General features: G+C 43.3%; 1 protein-coding gene across 1 annotated transcript; it reads left to right on the top strand.

Annotated features, from left to right (window-relative positions):
- The first annotated feature begins 383 nt into the window (after positions 1–383).
- On the top strand, positions 384–15,100 carry MMP8 (matrix metallopeptidase 8). Its single transcript, XM_051827215.3, has 10 exons — positions 384–494; positions 2,771–3,015; positions 3,672–3,820; positions 3,908–4,033; positions 8,367–8,528; positions 10,651–10,768; positions 11,495–11,628; positions 12,203–12,356; positions 13,386–13,489; positions 13,655–15,100. The coding sequence occupies exons 1-10, from the start codon at positions 384–386 to the stop codon at positions 13,756–13,758; spliced, it is 1,407 nt and encodes a 468-aa protein (XP_051683175.2). The 3' UTR covers positions 13,759–15,100.
- Positions 15,101–19,039: the final 3,939 nt, after the last annotated feature.

Genomic DNA, 19,039 nt, shown 5'->3' with positions numbered 1-19,039 from the left:
CAGCGCTCCTCTGCACAATTTAATGCAGCCCGAATGTCTTCCATAGCCTGAAAATGTAAACCTGCAACTTCAGGATTTGTCTCCTGCTCCTTTCCTTGGATCAAGTATGCAAAAATAAATATGTAACTGAAAACCCCAAAAGCAGAAGTAGCAAACGATACTTTTTTATTGCGAGACTCCCCACTTTAGGATACTAAATCACATTATAACCTTACACAATTGTCCGAGTGTAATGAACCTGCGTTGCTTCATGTTCCTGATGCAGCAATTGTTTTAAGACACAGCTTTAAAAGGGCCAGAACCTCAGGGTCCCCAGCAGGGGAAGGGTCTTCCCCAGAGGAGCAGAGAGGTGGCTGGGAGAGGTGGTATTTGGAGAGAAGGTCATGTTCTTGCTGGAGGCGCTTCCGTTTCTGCTGGTACTCCACATGCTGCTTTCCCAGGCCTTGCCAGTGCCTTTGGGATACCCAGAAGACAAAAATGCAAAAATCATTCAGGTAAATGATCTGTCCATCAGGGGAGTGGTTGATTTTTTCTGATTATTAGAAAATTATGCGGGTTGTTTCTTTTTTTAGTGGAAACAGTCTGAAAGAAATTATCTGGGTGACTTGCTTGAGGCTGAACATCTTTGCTTGATTTGGAAGGGCCCAAGCTGGCAATGACTGAGCCCTCTAGAAGCTGGACATGAAAACAAACTGGAAAATCCTGCCTCCAGCTAGGGAACCTCTTAGACGGAATGGTTTCATGTATTCAATGGAGTGATTTACTTTCTTCTGTAGTATTTTCTCTTCCATATTTCTCCAGCCCAGTTGCTACATATCTGGTGCTTCCTGTATGGACATTGTCTTGCAGCCAAGCATCTGAGGTGTAGAGGAGAATGTGAGGACAGGAGATTGCTGTTAAAGAGGAAACTGTTCATCATGTCATTGGATTTCCCGGCACCAGATCATAGACTGCTTATAAACCCCTGGGAGCATTCCTAAACCAGAACCGATAGCTTTTCCCCAATGCTTCACAGTAGGAAAGTCAATGCAAGGTTTTAAGAAATGCAAGGGAATGCTGTTACAGATTTCTAGTACACGATTTTCTTAGCACTGGAGTTTTTCAAAAGCATGATTCTTAGTCCTGTTTTTGTCTCTTGTTTTGGGTATCATTTAGAATGGTAATAGTATTTACTGGATAACGCCTAGGGCCCATGGGGTGCTTCCTCTGTCCAAGACTCCCTGCTAAGCATTTTACAAACATTAACTCATTTAATCCTCACAACAATCGGGGGGGGGGGGCGTTGTTATATCTATTTCAGAGATAAAAGTGAATCTTTTTTTTTTTAATTTGACAGAGTTAGACAGTGAGCGAGAGAGACAGAGAGAAAGGTCTTCCTTCCGTTGGTTCACCCCCCAAATGGCCGCTACAGCCGGCACTGCGCCAGTCTGAAGCCAGGAGCCAGGTGCTTTCTCCTGGTCTCCCACACGGGTGCAGGTGCCCAAGCACTTGGGCCATCCTCCACTGTCTTCCCGGGCCACAGCAGAGAGCTGGACTGGAAGAGGAACAACTGGAACTAGAACCCGGAGCCCATATGGGATGCTGGCACCGCAGGCAGAGGATTAACCAAGTGAGCCATGGAGCCAGCCCCAAGAGATAAAAGTGAATCTTAAATTGTGTCAGTAATATGTCCCAGTTTCTACAACAAATCCATGGCAGACGATTTGAACCCAAACCTCTCCAACCCAAAGTGCATGCAAAGTACCAGGTATTACAGGCTACATAAGACAGTGAATGAGAGAGAGAAGCCTTATGATTGGCTTGCTTCCACCCTCAGAACCTTTACTTCCTAATGAGTGTTGACCCCTTCCAAAGAGTTACCTTGGTAAATAAAACATTGTAGCAGTGACGCTGCTGCCACCTCAAAACATGTTTGGAATTCCTCTCTGGAAGGTATCAATTCTCATTTCAGAGGCCACATGGAGAGTTGGGACCTGAACTGTCACTTGGTAATACCTCACTTCCCTGTGCTTCTATTTCTTCATGAAGATGACTAAACCTGCTCTACAGTGGTGAAAAGAGCAGAAAAGAAACAAAATCTACATTCATTAACGAATATCTCAAGAGAAGTCAATAAATGCGAGTTCTTTTTTTAGAAAACTAAGAGGTGGGGCTGTTGCAGTGGTATAGCAGGTAAAGCAGCCACCTATGGCACCGGCATCCCATATGGATGCCAGTGTGAGTCCTGGCTGCTGCACTTCCGATCCAGCTCTCTCCTGTGGCCTGGGAAAGCAATGGAAGATTGCCCAAGTCCCTGGGTCCCTGCACCCACATGTGAGACCCCGCAGAAGCTCCTGCCTCCTGGCTTCAGATCAGCCTAGCTCTGGCTGTTGCAGCCATCTGGGGAGTGAACCAGCAGTTGGAAGACCTCTCTCTCTCTCTCTCTCTCTCTCTGCCTCTGCCCCTGCCTCTCTATTAACTCTGCCTTTCAAATAAATAAGTAAATATTTTTAAAAAGTCTCTGCTGACTCTATAATAGCATTTCATGCTCATTCTTCAGGATACACTTATTTTTCCTTGTGAACCTTAGTTGGAGAACTAAATGTATGAATCGTTCTTTTTAATAGGCATTGGACTCTAAGTCAACCTACAAATGTATGTTACTGTTCCTGCGGCCGCCTGGTTGTTAGTCCTGCTTGAATCTCTACAGTTACTTAGAAAGGATTGCAGAATGCCTGCAGGATGAAAGCTGTTTTGTAGTATAGACACTGATATGTTTGTGTTTGTTCAGAATTACCTAGAAAATTTCTATCAGTTGCCAATCCAGCAATATCGGTCTGCGGAAAGGAACTACACAAGTATGTTTGTTGAAAAGCTTAAAGAAATGCAGCGCTTCTTTGGGTTGAACGTGACAGGGAAGCCAAATGCGGAAACTCTGGAGATGATGGAAAAGCCCCGCTGTGGAGTGCCCGACACTGGCGAATTTACGTTAATCCCAGGAAACCCCCGGTGGAAACACACAGACCTGACTTACAGGTGATATGATAGTTTTCATTTCAGAATTCATTCCCTCAGCCAGAGATGATGGAGCTCTCCTAATAAGCACGACATTGTTCTAGGACTTGAAATACACCAGGCACAGATCAGTAGATACCCCTCCTTTGTAAGAGTGTGAATGAATTTAAATAATGCATGGGTGTGAAAATCAAAGGGTAGATGTCTCACGGGCTCTTTTTACGCCAAAGCCTTCCCCAGTGATCTAGAGCAGGCAATGGCGATGTTAGGCTGCCTCTCCAAGCACTCAATCAGCACCACCCCAGCAGGGCTTAATCATTGCTAAAGAGGATCTAGCTTCACCTTTCATATATGTTGATAATAGCAATAGTGTCAATATCAGAATTTGTGGAACACTATTTTCCACGTATCAAACTACATGCTTTGTTTGTGTTTAGTCTTCACAACAACTCTATTTTATGGCCTCATTCTATGAAGAAGGAATCTGAGGTTTAGAGACTTAGGGGAACTTGCCCAGAACTCATGTCTGTCTTTGCCCCTGAGATTTGTCTCCCTCCTTATACCCCCTCCAGTGTCATTATATCAGGTACACAACTCACTCCATAAGACAGCAACACAAACTGTTGACAGCTGTTCTAAACAATAGCAAACGCTTTGTGCACTTTCTCGTTTTGAAGGATCATAAACTATACCCCACAGCTGTCAACAAGTGATGTGGAAAGTGCCATTGAGAGAGCTTTTGGAGTCTGGAGCGCCGTATCACCCCTGACCTTCACCAGGATCGTGCAGGGGGAAGCAGACATCAATATTGCTTTTGCCCAAGGAGGTAGGCTGGAAGCAGCTGTGCTCGGTTTTGCTTTCCTTAGGAAATCTGAGACTCTGTAAGGACTTTATGCAAATTGTTTAATTTCAGATCATGGTGACATTTCTCCCTTTGATGGACCCAACGGAATCCTTGCCCATGCCTTTCAGCCAGGTCAAGGCATTGGAGGAGATGCTCACTTTGATGCAGAAGAAACGTGGACCAAAACCTCCAGAAGTAAGTTAACCAAGGTTATATCTACATGCAACTTCCGAGTGAGCCTTTTCCACTTTGGGTAACATATACCCAAGTTACTGTAAAATTTCAGACTCCTATAAACTGATTGCTTACAATGTGTTCTGCCTCAAGACACTTAGTCAATTTAGATAATAAAAATAAAACTAATTGCTTGCCTTTTATTTCTAGGGTAGTGTATTAATCCTTTAGTGTTGCTCTAATGGAACACCTGAAACTGGGTGATGTATTTATTTATTTTTAAAGATTTATTTATTGGAAAGGCAGAGTTACAGAGACAGAAGGAGAGACATTTTCCATCCATTGGTTCACTTCCCAAATGGCCACAAAGTCCAGGGCTGTGCCAGGCTGAAGCCAAGAGCCAGAGGCTTCATTTGGATCTCCTACGATGGTACTTGGCCATCTTATTAGCTGCTTTCCTGGGCACATTAGCAGGGGTTGGAACTGGTTCCCATATTGGATGCTGGTGTTTAGGTGGCAGCTTAACCCTCTGTGCCACAACACCAGCCAACTCTGGATGATTCATAAAGAACAGAAATCTTCACTGTGCTGGGAGCCGACAAGTCTAAAATGAAGGTATTGGCATCTGACAAGGACCACGTTGCTACATTCTCACGTGGTGGGAGGTGGAAGGGCAAGCTAGAGCAAGAGAGAACAGGCTTATACCTCTGGCACTTTCTATAACAGCCTTAATCCATTCATGAGGGAAGGGCCCTACCTCCCAAGGATTGAGAATCAAGTTTCTAACATGAATTTCTGAGGCACAGGCAGGGATCAGAAAACTACAGACTATGCATATCCTGCCTGGTCCCTGCGTATACAGATAATGTTGTGTTGGAACAGGGCCAACTCACTGTTCATTTGTCATCCATGGCTGCATCCACTCTGCAGCAGCAGAGCTGAGTAATTGCAACAGAGACTATTTGATTGACAAAGCCTAAAATGTTTGCTGACCACTGTTTTGGGCATATTTTTTAATATTCTTTTAAAGTTCTTTTTTTAAAGATTTTTATTTATTTATTTGTAAATCAGAGTTACATAGAGAGAAAAGGAGAGGCAGAGAGAGAGGTCTTCTGTCATCCACAGGTTCACTCCCCAATTGGCTGCAACGGCCAAAGCTGCACCGATCCAAAGCCAGGAGCCCGGACCTTCTTCCAGGTCTCCCACACGGGTACAGGGGCCCAAGGACTTGGGCCATCTTCTACTGCTTTCCCAGTCCATAGCAGAGAGCTGGATCGGAAGTGGAGAAGCAGCTGGGACTCGAACCAGCACCCATGGGATGCTGGCACTGCAGGCAACAGCTTTACCTGCAATGCCACAGCACTGGCCCCTTAATGATGTTTTTAAAAGGCATAATTATACTCATTTAGAAAAAAGGGAACTCCCTTCTCTCTAATCTACTTATTTCAAGTTCCCAGAGGTCTTTGCTAGTGATATGTTCCTTTTGCAACAAAACCGTCTTTCAAGAAGAAGATTTACCATAAGAAGGGCTGAGATGGCAATAACTGGAGCATCTGGCACTTGACAAGGCCATGGGGTCCAGCGTGACAGAGAGCACTTCTTAGAAAATAACAGGAAAGGCACTTTCTACCTTTGAGCGACATCTGTTGGCTTTCGCCATTTTCTCCACATAGCGTGCTGTGTCTCTCTCCTAAGTCCCTGTGGCAATGACTCTGTGTACTCAAGGATAAATAAGAATTCCCACCACACTGTACTTCTATAGTTCTCCTCACTAGTTCAGATCATCACTGCATTACCTCTTACCTGAACTTAATGATCCAGGTTCCTAACAGGACACGCTACCTCCAGTCTCCTCCTCTCATTTCTCCCAGCGTGGTAGCAAGGTTGCCTTCAGAAATCCCATCAAGGATCATATTATCTCCTGCTTAAAAGTTCCAGTGTTTCATATTCTGCACCAAACACCATCCAAACACCTTCACCTGGTAATGAAGGCTTTGGGTCTTTTCCACCGTCTAATTTATTGATGGGTTGGGTATTTGGTCTAGCATTAAGATTCTTGTATCCTATATCCTAGTGACTGTTATTTGAGTCCCAGCTCAGATCCTGATTCCAGCCTCCTGCTAGAAAGGTGATGGCTCAAGTAGTTGGGTCAATGCTGTCCATTTGGGAGACAGTTTCTGGCTCCGGGCTTTGCCCTGGCCAAGCCCTGACTGTTGCAGGCATTTAGGGAGTAGACTATCAAATGAGAGTGCTCTTGCTCATATGTGTATTCTCTCTCCCTGCCTCGCTATCTCTCTTCTTCCCTCCCCTACCTCTCAAATTAAAAAACAGTTCTAGCCTGTCTTTCCTCTTTCATATCCTCCAACCACACTGTACAGTCACTGCTGCCAGATCACGCCCTGTGGCTTCCATCTTCCCTAAGTCATCCCACATTGCTTTCCCTTCCTGAAATGCTTTTCCCCTTGTCCCAACTCCTACCTACCCAAGTCTTTTTTTTTTTTCATCTTTCTCTGCTATATCAAAGGCTATTTCATACCTCATCTTCATCTGGAAATGAGAACTTTCTGCACAGAATCCTGACTGTATTGGTACCTCCTTCTCTAACTGCTGTCACTCACTATTCTGGGCATTCAGCTTGTCTGCACACACCTCCCTCCCCTTCTAGACTGTGCATTCCTGTAGAAGAGATAGTCACAAAAGAGCTCCCATTATCCTTTGCACAGTACTCCAGGCACTCGGATATTTTTCTGAAATGCTTAAATGGAAGAATGTGTTGATAAAAAGGCAAGACTTGGGGGCCAGCATTGTGGTTCAGTGGGTTAAGCCACTGCCTGTGACGTTGGCATCCCATATGAGTGCCAGTTTGAGTCCTGGCTGCTTTACTTCTGATCCAGCTCCCTGTTAATGCATCTGAGAAAACAGCAAGAGATGGTCCAAGTCCTTGGGCCCCTGCACCCATATGGGAGCCCAGATGGAGTTCTGGCCTTCTGGATTCAGCTTGGCCCAGCCCCAACCATTGTGGCTATCTGGGGAGTGAACCAGCAGATGGAAGACATCTCTCTCTCTCCCTCTCTCCCTCTCTCCCTCTCTCTCTCTCCCCCCACCTTCTGTAACTTTGCCTTTAAAACAAATACATAAATGTTTTTTTTTTAAATCAAGTACTTCAGTCTGGATATAATCTTGCTATGCTAATTATCAGTAAGAAGTTGAACATTGTAATAACACATGAATCCTACCGTTACACCTGGATTCAACCCCAGATCTACCACTTGCTAGTTACCAGACCAGTAAGATATACAAAATATGTGGGCTTCAGTTCCTTTACCATACAAATATTGCTGATAAAATTTCACAAAAACATTGTGAGATTAAATATCATACTGCCATGAGGTGGGTGTTCAACAGCTATGAATTCTTTCAAGTAGGCATGCAGGAAAATGCACAGTGTGTTTGGTGAGGTTCACAGAGGCAAGCTCTCAAATCTCTGCTAGAGCCACATGAGGAAGGCCTTGAAGGCCTGGCAAAGGAGTGTGGGCTCTGTTTGATAGGAAGTAGCATCTTCCTAGTTCTTATGTTCTCGATTGTGATAGGCACAACGCTTGCAGAGTGTAGAAGGTGAAATGGAGCAATAGGAGACAGAACTGCTCTCCAGCTGCTCGGATTCTCTGAAACAGGGAGGAGCTGGTGCTAAACTACGGGTGGTTCAGAAGCCAGTGTGAGTCAGCCTGTGTCTCTGTGGCCTGGCAGGCTTCATTGTCATCCAGCTGCTCACTGAGACTCCACTGGCGAGTGGGAAGATCTGGGGCCCAGGGAGAGCGGGCATGAGAGCAGAGGAGGAGAGAGTGCCTGGACTCCTGAGACCATGACTCTGCCATCACCTCTCCTTGCTTTGCTGGTATCCTAATTACACACATGTATGAGGTACGCTGTGGTAGCCTGACGCAAATAAACCATGTGTAATAAATATCAGGTTAATTAGCATTTCCATCTGCACAATTTTTCAATGTACATATTTATGGGATGTAGGGTGATAGGTCAATAAACCTAGCTGCCATCATTTCTCCAAGCCCCAATTCTGCATCCATAAAATGTGAGTGTTGGAATAAAGGCAGCTTTTTTTAGGATCTGAGATTTTATGACAAGCTCATACCCCGCATCATCCCAACATGTGTCTCCTACCTTGGTTCTCCCAGTACCCACTTCTTCAGGAATCCAAAGAGAAGATGAAAAAGACAGGCATGGGAAGCAGTGTTTCCCCAGGCAGCTCCAGCCTGGAGTTTGCCTTCCTTGAGATCAATTCTCTACCATCCTTGGATCCACCTGAGGCCACTCACCACACGTGCTTGCATTTCAGATTACAACTTGTTTATTGTTGCTGCTCATGAATTTGGCCATTCCTTGGGGCTCGCTCACTCCTCCAACCCTGTTGCCTTGATGTATCCCAACTACATTTTCCGAGAACCAAGCACGTTTTCACTCCCTCAAGATGATATCAATGGCATTCAGGCCCTCTATGGTAAGATCATCTGAAGAGCATGGCAGTACAAGCTTGGACTTGGGAGTAGGCTCCTGGTGGGCCCAGCCTCTGAGCAGTTCTCAGATTCTGCACTCTGGGCAAGCACAAATGGAACTCTAGAGGTTTCCAGTAATACAACATTAGCAAAAGAGACTTAGAGGGCTGAGCCTCACTTGCTCCCTCAATGAAAAGGTAGGAAAAGATGCAAAACAATGATTCTCGGTCATTGCCTCTGGGTAGTGGGGATTTTTGGTTCCTCCTCCTTTTTGTGCTTTGCAGTTTTCTATGTCCCCTTTTATACAGCAATCCTTCTCCTAAACCTCAAAGAAATTGTCGTATGGGTCAAGTCATACCAGGTACTTTGCCAGCAGACTGGTTTGTGGCAGTGGAAGTTGGAGACTGAGTGGGGAGTATATCAGAGAAGCCTATATGGGTAAAATGTGGCAAATACACAGCATCGAGTAATGTGCAGCAATTAGAAGCACACACTCAGATGCACATACAGCGGCACTGTGGGTGGATTTTTAAAACTGTGTGCTTTGCAAAAAAAAAATGGAATGATATATTATACAATGTTGAAATTAAACTATAAAATATATAAATCTATATAAAAGTACCAACAACTAAAGCAAGGCATTGTCAAGAAACATGCAAGCAAAATGATAAAGAGTGAGCATATTGAAATAGTGTCTGTTGTGAGAGAAGGAGAGGAATGGAAAAAAAAAAACATTTTTTAAAAGGCATTACTGATGTTTTTCAGGGAGGGTAGTAGGGGCCTTTTGCCCTGTGATAAGGAGCTCTGAGTGTTTGGGTATGACGATTGGCCCCCTTTCCTCTCGTACCCTCTTGCTCCCCCATAGCTAAATGAGTAAAGAAACAAGAGAAGGAGTTTGCTACTCTCTCAAAAGGTGTGGAGTAGAGTGGAAGGGAAGAGTAAAATGAAATGGACAGGAATTGGGGAATGTGCTTCCTTAGCTCTGATGAGACAGTCCTTTAAGTCAAACCTACCAAGGCATCACAGCCAGGAAATGTTTTTCATGACAGTCCAATCTGCAGGAATGTCAAGTCCCTCCCTGCATCTATTCCTCAGCTCCTTTCCCCATCCCCAAAACACCTGCTTCCTTGCTCACCTATGTTTTCAAATCTGTTTACGACTAGTGTAGTCCTTCATTCTACAGTGAGAAAATATTTTAAAATGCAAATGCGTATAGAGAAGATATTGCAGGGATCTGACTAAGCTTTGTGCTATGAGACTAATAGAGGATCTTGTCCTGAAAGTGGACTGCGGTGGGGAAGGAATAAGTGGAAATTGAGTGACCAAGAAAATAGAAAGAGGAAAGAAGAAGGGAGCTAAGGATGGCATTAGAATTTCAAAGAGGAGAGGGCGTAGATTCCAAATGTCTGTACTTCGCAGCTTGATCTGAACTGACCCTGAAACTCCCCACTATGTTTATTAAACTAACAAATAAAAGCTCTAAGACAGCCATGTGTACAGTGACTTTATTGCCTGGTAGCATTTCTTGTCCTGTGAGTGTTATCGGCTAGCCTATGCTAAAATTAATATTTTGGGTTCTTGTCTTAAGCTTAGAGAAGCATTCTAAGCTCAGACACAAACAAAATAGCAACATGGTAAGGTTTTAAGATTTATTTGGGGAAGTGACAGAAATACACAGGGAAATGAGAGCTTTATTAAGAGAGAGGGGAGTCAGAAAGAGTAAACTGGGAGTTCCAAACCAGGGTTTTCCAGGGAGCAGCCAGAGACCTCAAGTGAGAGAATACAGGCAGGCAGGAGGGCAATTAGTGGAGGTGTGGGAAAGCAGGTAGGAGAAGCAGCAAAATGGCACTCCAGATAGCAGGGAGTCAGGGTGGGCCCAGCACGCTCCACGCCTCTTATTCACTTCCAAAAGGGGAGTGGTTACATAGTCTGATTGGCAGGTGGGTGAATACAGGTGAGATCATGTAGGAGCTAGGGGGGCATGGTCTCCAGCTCATGAAGCTAGTCAATCTAATCCTAACTCCTGGATCGGGTCCCATATCGTGAGGACCCTACCTCTTAGAAGCGTCTGAGGTGCACTGCGCTTCACATTGGACTTGAGCTCATTCAATGCATTTGTGTTCTCAGGATCTTCAAACCGCCCTATCCAGCCCACTGGAGCAACCACGCCCACAGCCTGCGACCCCAGACTGACCTTTGATGCTGCCACCACTTTCCGCGGAGAAATACTCTTCTTCACAGACAAGTATAAGATAGCACAGTTCCTTTGATTGCTCTCGCTGGCATACTTTAACACTGGGTTCTAATTAAGTCACACTGTACTCAGCTTTTCCTTTGAGTTCTATACATAACCCCACTGGAATTCTCAGTGCTTCCAGGTAATTCAATATACCCAAGAAAGGAAAATCCACTAAAACATTCACAGGCGTCAGATGTTTGTGTTGAGGTACATGAACATGGACATGGCCTGCAGGTGTTGGGGAGCTGCCTAGCTGGGTTTACCTGGCACCAGAATGTCATTCAGTTCCATCCCCAGCCAGTCAGGTGAATGGAAATGATCACTTAATTGTGAGGCAAACCATCTCATGGATAATTTCTCTTTCCCATTGGATGTTCGATTGTGCAATCGCAGGCTGCCGGAGCGTGCTGTTTCAGGTGGCAGCCAGACATCTTGTCATTTAGTAGGAATAGTAATGAAACGTAGCCCAGTAAGATTTGTCAGTGTGTGAGTAGAGCACAATGCCACATGTAATCAAATGAGGTCGCTTCTGGGACCCTTCTCCAAAAATTGTGAAGTACTCAGCAGGTAGACAAGCTCACCACAAAGCTTGCTGGGTGCTGGCCCGTGTTAGACGCTGAGTGCACTGTAGTGTGCTATCCCCCCGAGCAATAGGATAAGGTCAGCCCAGCCCAAGGATCACAGAGACTGCTCCTTAGACCATTCTGTGCGTGTGTCCTTATATTCCATCAGGTACTTCTGGAGACGACATCCTTGGCTACGTAGAGTTGAACTCAATTTTATTTCCCTGTTCTGGCCATCCCTGCCAAATGGTATACAGGCTGCATATGAGGATTTTGATAGGGACCTAGTTTTCCTATTTAAAGGTAACTTCCTAAAGTTTTCATCCTATTTTGGTTCTGCCTGGAGGGAGGGGGCAGGACTTCTTGTGGTTCCTTCAGGTTCAGAAGAGGTGAGCCTATAGAGTGCCGTGCTGGCCAAGCTGTTGCTGGCAGACTGGCAAATAACTACGTTGTGAATTTGAGTAGGCTGTTCCCTCTTCAGGTCTCAGTTTTCTCATCAACAAAATGGGAAGATGATGTTAGGTAGTCTTTCATATTTCCACAGTTTCATCCCAGTCATAATTTTCTAAGGCTCCTCAAAGCTATAATTTAATTTATATATATGTATATATATATACACATATATAAGTCACATATATATATATATATATATATGTCACATGAGATAAGACATCCAATTGTGGGGCCCTGAATGGAAGCAGGCCAAGAAGTGAATGTTGTGATAGGTACTGGGAAATCATTAGTGCTATCATAGCCCACATCAGCCTAAATTCACCACCTTCATCTTTTAAAGATAGTAAATGTTTGTTCCATTTTCATATCTGTGATGGATTTATGCAATGGATGAGGTTTAACATAGAACCTGAATCTTTGGCAGGCAGACAATACTGGGCTCTGAATGGCTATGAAATTCAGCGTGGATACCCCAGAGATATATCAAACTATGGCTTCCCTAGCTCTGTCCAAGCTATTGATGCAGCTGTTTCCTACAGAAGAAAGACATACTTCTTTGTGAACAGCCAGTTCTGGAGGTGAGAGAAACTGTCTTTTCCAATTAGAGGTTGAAATCTGCATTTCTCTACTCTGACTACAAATGGCTAACAATCAAATGTGTGAAGGTTTTAAAAGTCTAGGTGGTGTTTGATGGGTTTTAGTGAGAGTATATATGGATATTATCTTGGCTTTTGCATTTCATTTTTATACCACATCATGAAACAGAGTAAACCTTGATAAAGCAATAGGATGGGATACAAAGAAAGACTTGAGCCAATGCTCATTTATGAGGCAAATTCTGAAATTCTGACACTCAAGCAAATGGTATTCATAGAGTCTGCAGAATTTGGTGTACAAGTCAAGCTTATTACTTACATCTATATAGAGAGAATGTGTACCAATTAATTCAAAGTCTTAGAAAATATAAGTTTTTTTGGAAATAACATTGAATCACTGATCTGAAGCCTGTTTTAGAATTAATTTACCCATGAAGTTTTTTTGTTCGTTTGTTTTGTTTTGTTTTGCCAGGCAGAATTAGACAGTGAGAGAGAGAGAAAGAGAGAGAGAGAGAGTTATAGACAGTGAAAGAGAGAGAGAAAGGTCTTCCTTCCGTTGGTTCACTCCCCTAACGGCCTGCTTCAGCCAGCTCTGAGCCGATCTGAAGCCAGGAGCCAGGTGCTTCCTCCTGGTCTCCCATGCGGGTGCAGGGACCCAAGCACCCGGGCCATCCTCCACTGCCCTCCCAGGCCACGCAGAGAGCTGGACTGGAAGAGGAGCAACCGGGACTAGTACCTGGTGCCCCAACCGGGACTAGAACCGGTGTGCCAGTGCCGCAAGTAGAGGATTAGCCAAGTGAGCCACAGCGCCGGCCCCCATGAAGTTTTATAAATAAGTATGTACCCTTAGATAGAGAGTCAACCATTCTTACCTCCAGTGAATAGGACGTTGTGATGAGTGGATGAGAAAATATGTGTGAAGTTACTTTGTAAATTATATACAAGTACAAAAAATTGTTACCATTTAATTCTATATGAATCTCAAATCATGTGACATTTTGTTCTTATTAGATATGATAATGAAAGACAGTTCATGGAGCCAGGTTATCCCAAAAGTATATTAAGAAGCTTTCCAGGAATAGGAAACAAAGTTGATGCGGTTTTCCAGCAGGATTGTAAGTAGAAAAAAAAAAAAGAAAAGAAACCCTGATAATTTGTTTAAATTTTTAAAATAGCATATCTGCATTTGAATGTTACATTGGGAAAGGGGCAGAGTTTCTTGAATTGAAGATACCTGAAATCTTCTATAAGTTAACTCAATAAATTCTCTTTTTTTGTAGACTTCTTCCTTTTCTTTAGTGGACCAGTGTATTATGCCTTCGATCTTAGTACTCAAAGTGTTACTAGGATTTCAAGAAGCAATAGATGGCTGAACTGTAGATAAATCAAAGAGAAATCAAATGTGGCTGGATGCATTTTCTGAATATGGAAGAGAAGTCCATCTTGCACATCCATTACACTATTCTCTGCTTATATTTTTCTTAATACTAAGTAATGGCATTTCCCATCCCTATATTCACTGGACCTTTCCCCAGTGAAAATGCATTTGGAATATTCCACCATCTGCAGAGGCTGAATTAGCTCTTATGAATTTCATTTCAGTTTAGTGAAATCGTCACAAAAGAGAAAGTCTTTTTGTCACCTCAGTATTCACTTTCAATACTTGCTTATTGGATTTCATATATTTCTATGCCTCTTTAAATATCTCTTATGTGTATCTGCTACATACAATTTAACACTGGATTTTGGTGAGAAGTAAGGATAATAAACAATATAGTACCTTTTGCCTTTATGGGAAATATGGGGCTGGCTTCCTCTTTTGGAAAGAAATCTGTATGATACATGCTGTGTGTTGACATGTGTCCCCCAAGAAAGAAGTGTTAAAGCCCTAAACCCAGGTACCTATGAGCGTAGCCATAGTTAGAACCACAGACTCTGCAGGTGCAATTAAGATGGGGTCATACCAGAGTGGGGTGAGCCCTACATCCAATATGACTGATGTCCTTACAAGAGACGAGACTTGGCCACTCAAGGAAAGAGGCCATGTGAGACAGAGGCAGAGATCGAGTGCTCTTTCTGCAAGGATTCCGAAGCTGGCTGGCAACCCCCAGAAGCTCAAAAGTGGCAAAAAAGGAGCCTCCACTAAAATCTTCAGAGAAAAGAGCAAGTTCCTGTGGCAGCCCCTGTGGACTTCAGACTTCTGACCTCCAGAACTATGAAAGAATAAGTTTCTCCTGTTTTAACCTTTCAAGTTTCTGGCACATTTTTACAGCAGCTCTAGAAAGCAGACAGAGTACATCTCCACTTAAGAAAATGAATCAACACAGAATGTCAAGTTGAACACCACGCTGGATTACCGGGCAATTGGCCAGGGAAGCAGCAAAAAGTAGAAGGACCTCTTCCTCTCCCGCCAGCTCCTGCTCTCTCCTTGTATAGGCCAAACCAATGGGCTAGCTGGATCTGGTATTCCCTAGTACTTTATTTCAGGATGGTGCACTCTACTTCCATCTGGGGTTTACTGCACAACAGAACAGCCTTGGGCACGAAATTTAATCTTATGAATTTAATTTAAACTAAGCTTAGATGTATAAATGTGCTAATGGCTCTTTTCTGCCAAGGATTTTGAGACTTGTGGATTCATAATGTCTAACACGGATGCCAAAATCATTATAAAGTCATATTTACAGTTGTTAGAATGTAATGTAGCTCATTACACAATAAATATGTGGATCACAAAACCTATTTCTCACTTGTATATCTTTTTTACTTTTTCTGCTAAAGTTTTTTAATCCCACAGATTATTGGCAACTTATCCCAGTTTTTACAATTATCTGTTAGATGAGGCCAAAATAAAGATCTAAATTTTTTTTAATGACCAATTTGTGGTCTGCTCATAATTTCTTAAACTCTTACTACATGTGAGCAGGCACTTAGCCTGGTAATGGAGACACTCTCATTCCATGTTGGAGCCCCAGGGTTCCATGCCTAGTTCTGGCTCCTCACTCTAGCACTCTTCTAATGCAGACCCTGGGAGGCAGCAAATGATGACCCAAGCAACTGGGAGACCCACTTGGGAGACCTGGATTGAATTCCAGATCCCTGCTTAAGCCTAGTCCAGCCCTCGCCATTGCAGGCATTTGAGGAGTGAGCCAGCAGATGGGAGCTCGCTCCCTGTCTCTCTGCCTCTCAAATAAAAATTTTAAAACCCATCACATAGTTCTTCTAATATATACAAAATGGTATGGCAAATTTTAGATATATTTTCAGCCATTTATTCCTTTGCAGAATTATTATACTGATAAAATCTAAATACTGCTTCACAGTTTGAAACAGTTTAGAAATGTTCAGTGTCCCTAAAAAATTCCCTTAAGTAAGCAGTACATTATTCTCAACTTCTAAGATGAGGAAACAGAAACTGGTTTTTATTATCCTATTCATTTATTCAGCAAGAATTAATCACCTGCATGGTCCAGGTTCTGTGCTAGGGAAAGAAAGAGAAATGTACAATTTATTGAATCAGTGTAACCGGTGAAAAAATATTTGTAAGAACTGGATATTTCATTTTTAACAGTAGAGTCGTCAGCGGTCTACCATGTTTTCTAAAACTGCCTAAGATGTCAGTTTTTACAGTCATGAAAATGAGAGGTTCATCTTCTCGGAACACTTGCTACTTGTGCTGGCTATTGTGATGTATTCTAAGCTCAAACATTATCTACACATTTTGGGGATGATAACTGAGTTCATATTGTTTCTTTAACCATATTATACAGTCATAGGAAATGAACTACAATGTGAAGTGTAACAAAGAATCTCAGAAGTTTTTATATTTTCTACTAGACATCTGATATTTTCTGGCTGTTCCATTAATGTTTTATGTGAATACGAGAGCTGTAATGATCTAGGCTTTGAATTTAAATAAGAGGATTGCTTTTTATCTTGGGGTAAGCTTATTCAAAAGCAAAGCCTAAGTCAAGACCTTGGTGCAATTATTTTGGGGGAAAGGCACATGTTCCCAGGAAGCAAGAGGGAGGTGGCAAGCATAGCAAGATGGGGAAGGAGAACTAACCAATATAGGATGTGGTAGCCAGGTTTCTGCTGTTGGCAATGGGGGCTCAATTCTACCAGGTACTCTGAGAAGCCTACAGAACACTTCAATTGTTCCCATCTCTGGTGGACAGGAGGCTGGAGCATCTACCCTCCAGCTTCCTCAGGTTTCTGGACTGCACTTCCATGCTGACCTGGCAGATCCAATGATATCTCAATGCCCCAGACAGAAAGCAGAAAAATGCACAGCATATAGTTAAGGTTGGACTGTGTCCAAGTAAGATGAGATACACAAATCTGTGTACTCTGCTGCAACAAAGCCCAGAAATATGCCCAAGGCATACTGGAGACGTCTCCAACAGGTTTGTCATTGAAAGATGTAAAGTGTCGGAATTAGGATGTGCCATCTCTGAAGAAACTTACTTAGCCACCCTAGCATCCCTGCTCCACTTCCTCTTCTGCAATGAAATCCCCAATTTCAGCTGACGTAGCAAGTGCATCCAGCTACAAGACTACATTTTGGACCTTGCTTGCAGCTATATGTGACCATCTACTTTCTAGACAAATTGTATAAGCAGGAAGTCGTGTGGGATTTATAGAAAGAGACTCAGAATTTGCTTTTCCTCTGCCTTCTACCTTCCTGCAGCCTGTAAGGCAGTCACAGTGGCTCGATCTTGAGAAACCATGTGGGCATGAGACAACGCTCCAGGATGATGGCGTAGTGAGATAGTGGCCTGTGACCCTGATGATGTCAAATTGTCATATACAGATCCTGAACTATCAAAGCTGGGATTCCTTTGTGTGAGATGAAAATAAATAGTTTATGAAGGATATGTTATTTGGGGTTTTTCCATTTTGTTCAACCCTATCCCATTCTAACACATTACATGAAATACCTGGGACCCACCCCACTCTTCTCCAGTGCCAGTCCTTAATATACCAGCCCTGCCCATAAGCCTGAGAGCGTCCTCTCAGCTTTCTGATCTCCTGTCCTCGGATTACACAGCACAAAGTCACCAAATGTGAAAAAATATTCCTACGTGAAAACAAACCATAAAACCAACTTTGATGAATAGAAATGGTATTGGGAGAAAAAGAAAATGCCAAGATAAGATTACTTAGAATTAATATTTTCAACAAAGAAATATCTTACATCCAAAATTATAAGATATAAATATTTAAAAAATATAAAAGGATACTCAAAAAACTGCCCTTGTTCAGGCTCAGCCCTGGCTGCTGTGAGCATTTGATTAGTGAACCCCAGAGGGAAGATCTCTGTCTCTTCTGTGTCTTTCTGTCTCTTTGCCTTTCAAATAAGTAAAAAATGAATAGACAGGCCGGCGCCACGGCTCACTAGGCTAATCCTCCGCCTTGCGGCGCTGGCACACTGGGTTCTAGTCCCGGTCGGGGCATCGGATTCTGTCCCGGTTGCCCCTCTTCCAGGCCAGCTCTCTGCTGTGGCCAGGGAGTGCAGTGGAGGATGGCCCAAGTGTTTGGGCCCTGCATCCCATGGGAGACCAGGAGAAACACCCGGCTCCTGCCATCGGATCAGCGCAGTGCGCCAGCCATGGCGGCCATTGGAGGGTGAACCAACGGCAAAAGGAAGACCTTTCTCTCTGTCTCTCTGTCTCACTGTCCACTCTGCCTGTCCAAAAAAAAAAAAAAAAAAAAAAAAAGAATAGGCATTTTTAAAAAGTTCTATGGGAGAATTTGAGAATGAATTAGCAAAGAAAAATTATTAACTTGAGAGAAACAAAATGTACAAGAAAGCATAGTATTCTACATGGTTCTTTGAACATTTTCATAATCATAATTGCACTATTATTTAACTTCCAGCTTTGGTTTTACCTATAACCATATCAGGAAAATGGAAAAGAAAACTATAGGGCACGCTACCTCAAGAATTGGTAGCGTGAACATGCTATTTAGAAACACAGACTTGAGGTCAGTATTGTGGCATAGTGGGTAAAGCAGCCTTTTACGATGCCAGCATTCCATATGGGCACCAGTTCAATTCCCGGCTTCTCCACTTCTGATCCAGCTCCCTGCTAATGGCCTGGGAAAAGCAGCAGAAGATGGCCCAAGTGCTTAGGCCCCTATGACCATATGGAGGACCTAGAGGAAGTTCCTGGATCCTGGCTTCAGTGAGTCCCAGCTATGGCCATTTGGGGAGTAGACCATCAGATAAGAAGATCCATCCTTTCTCTCTCTCTCTCTCTCTCTCTCTCTCTCTCTCTCTCTCTCTTTCTCTCTCTCTCTCTCTTATTTTTAAATTTTATTCTGAAATATTTTTTAGTTAAAAAAAGACGAATAATGAGAAGGCATGCAATTCACACCAGCTTGCCAATACCATGGCTATGCAATACCTGCTTAAAGCCTCAAGCCCCAGTGAGCTGTCACCTGCATGAGGGCTCTGGGTTTCACCCATTGGCAGGGCTCTGTCTGCCTTCCAACCCTTCTCATATTTTATATCTGCTCTATGCATTTAGCCAGCAGCCCCCATTTTATCCTGTATTATTTTCTGTGTACATCTGTCACAGCAACAGGCAAATACAGTAGACGATGCTGGATAAAGGCTTGATGTTTAGTTAATTAGCATAATCTGAATCCTGCTTCAATGT

This window comes from Oryctolagus cuniculus, chromosome 1, assembly GCF_051225735.1.
Source record: "Oryctolagus cuniculus isolate XC-2025 breed Fujian yellow rabbit chromosome 1, ASM5122573v1, whole genome shotgun sequence".
In the NCBI taxonomy this organism is placed as follows: domain Eukaryota; kingdom Metazoa; phylum Chordata; class Mammalia; order Lagomorpha; family Leporidae; genus Oryctolagus; species Oryctolagus cuniculus.
This window is presented reverse-complemented; position numbering and strand designations above follow the sequence as displayed.

What these genes read in the sequence shown, in the direction of transcription:
- MMP8 (XM_051827215.3), top strand. Translation starts at nt 384, where the DNA reads ATGTTCTTGCTGGAGGCGCTTCCGTTTCTGCTGGTACTCCACATGCTG. An exon ending in AAAATGCAAAAATCATTCAG is followed by an intron (nt 495 to 2,770) that starts GTAAATGATCTG and finishes GTGTTTGTTCAG; the next exon opens with AATTACCTAGAAAATTTCTA. An exon ending in CACACAGACCTGACTTACAG is followed by an intron (nt 3,016 to 3,671) that starts GTGATATGATAG and finishes CTCGTTTTGAAG; the next exon opens with GATCATAAACTATACCCCAC.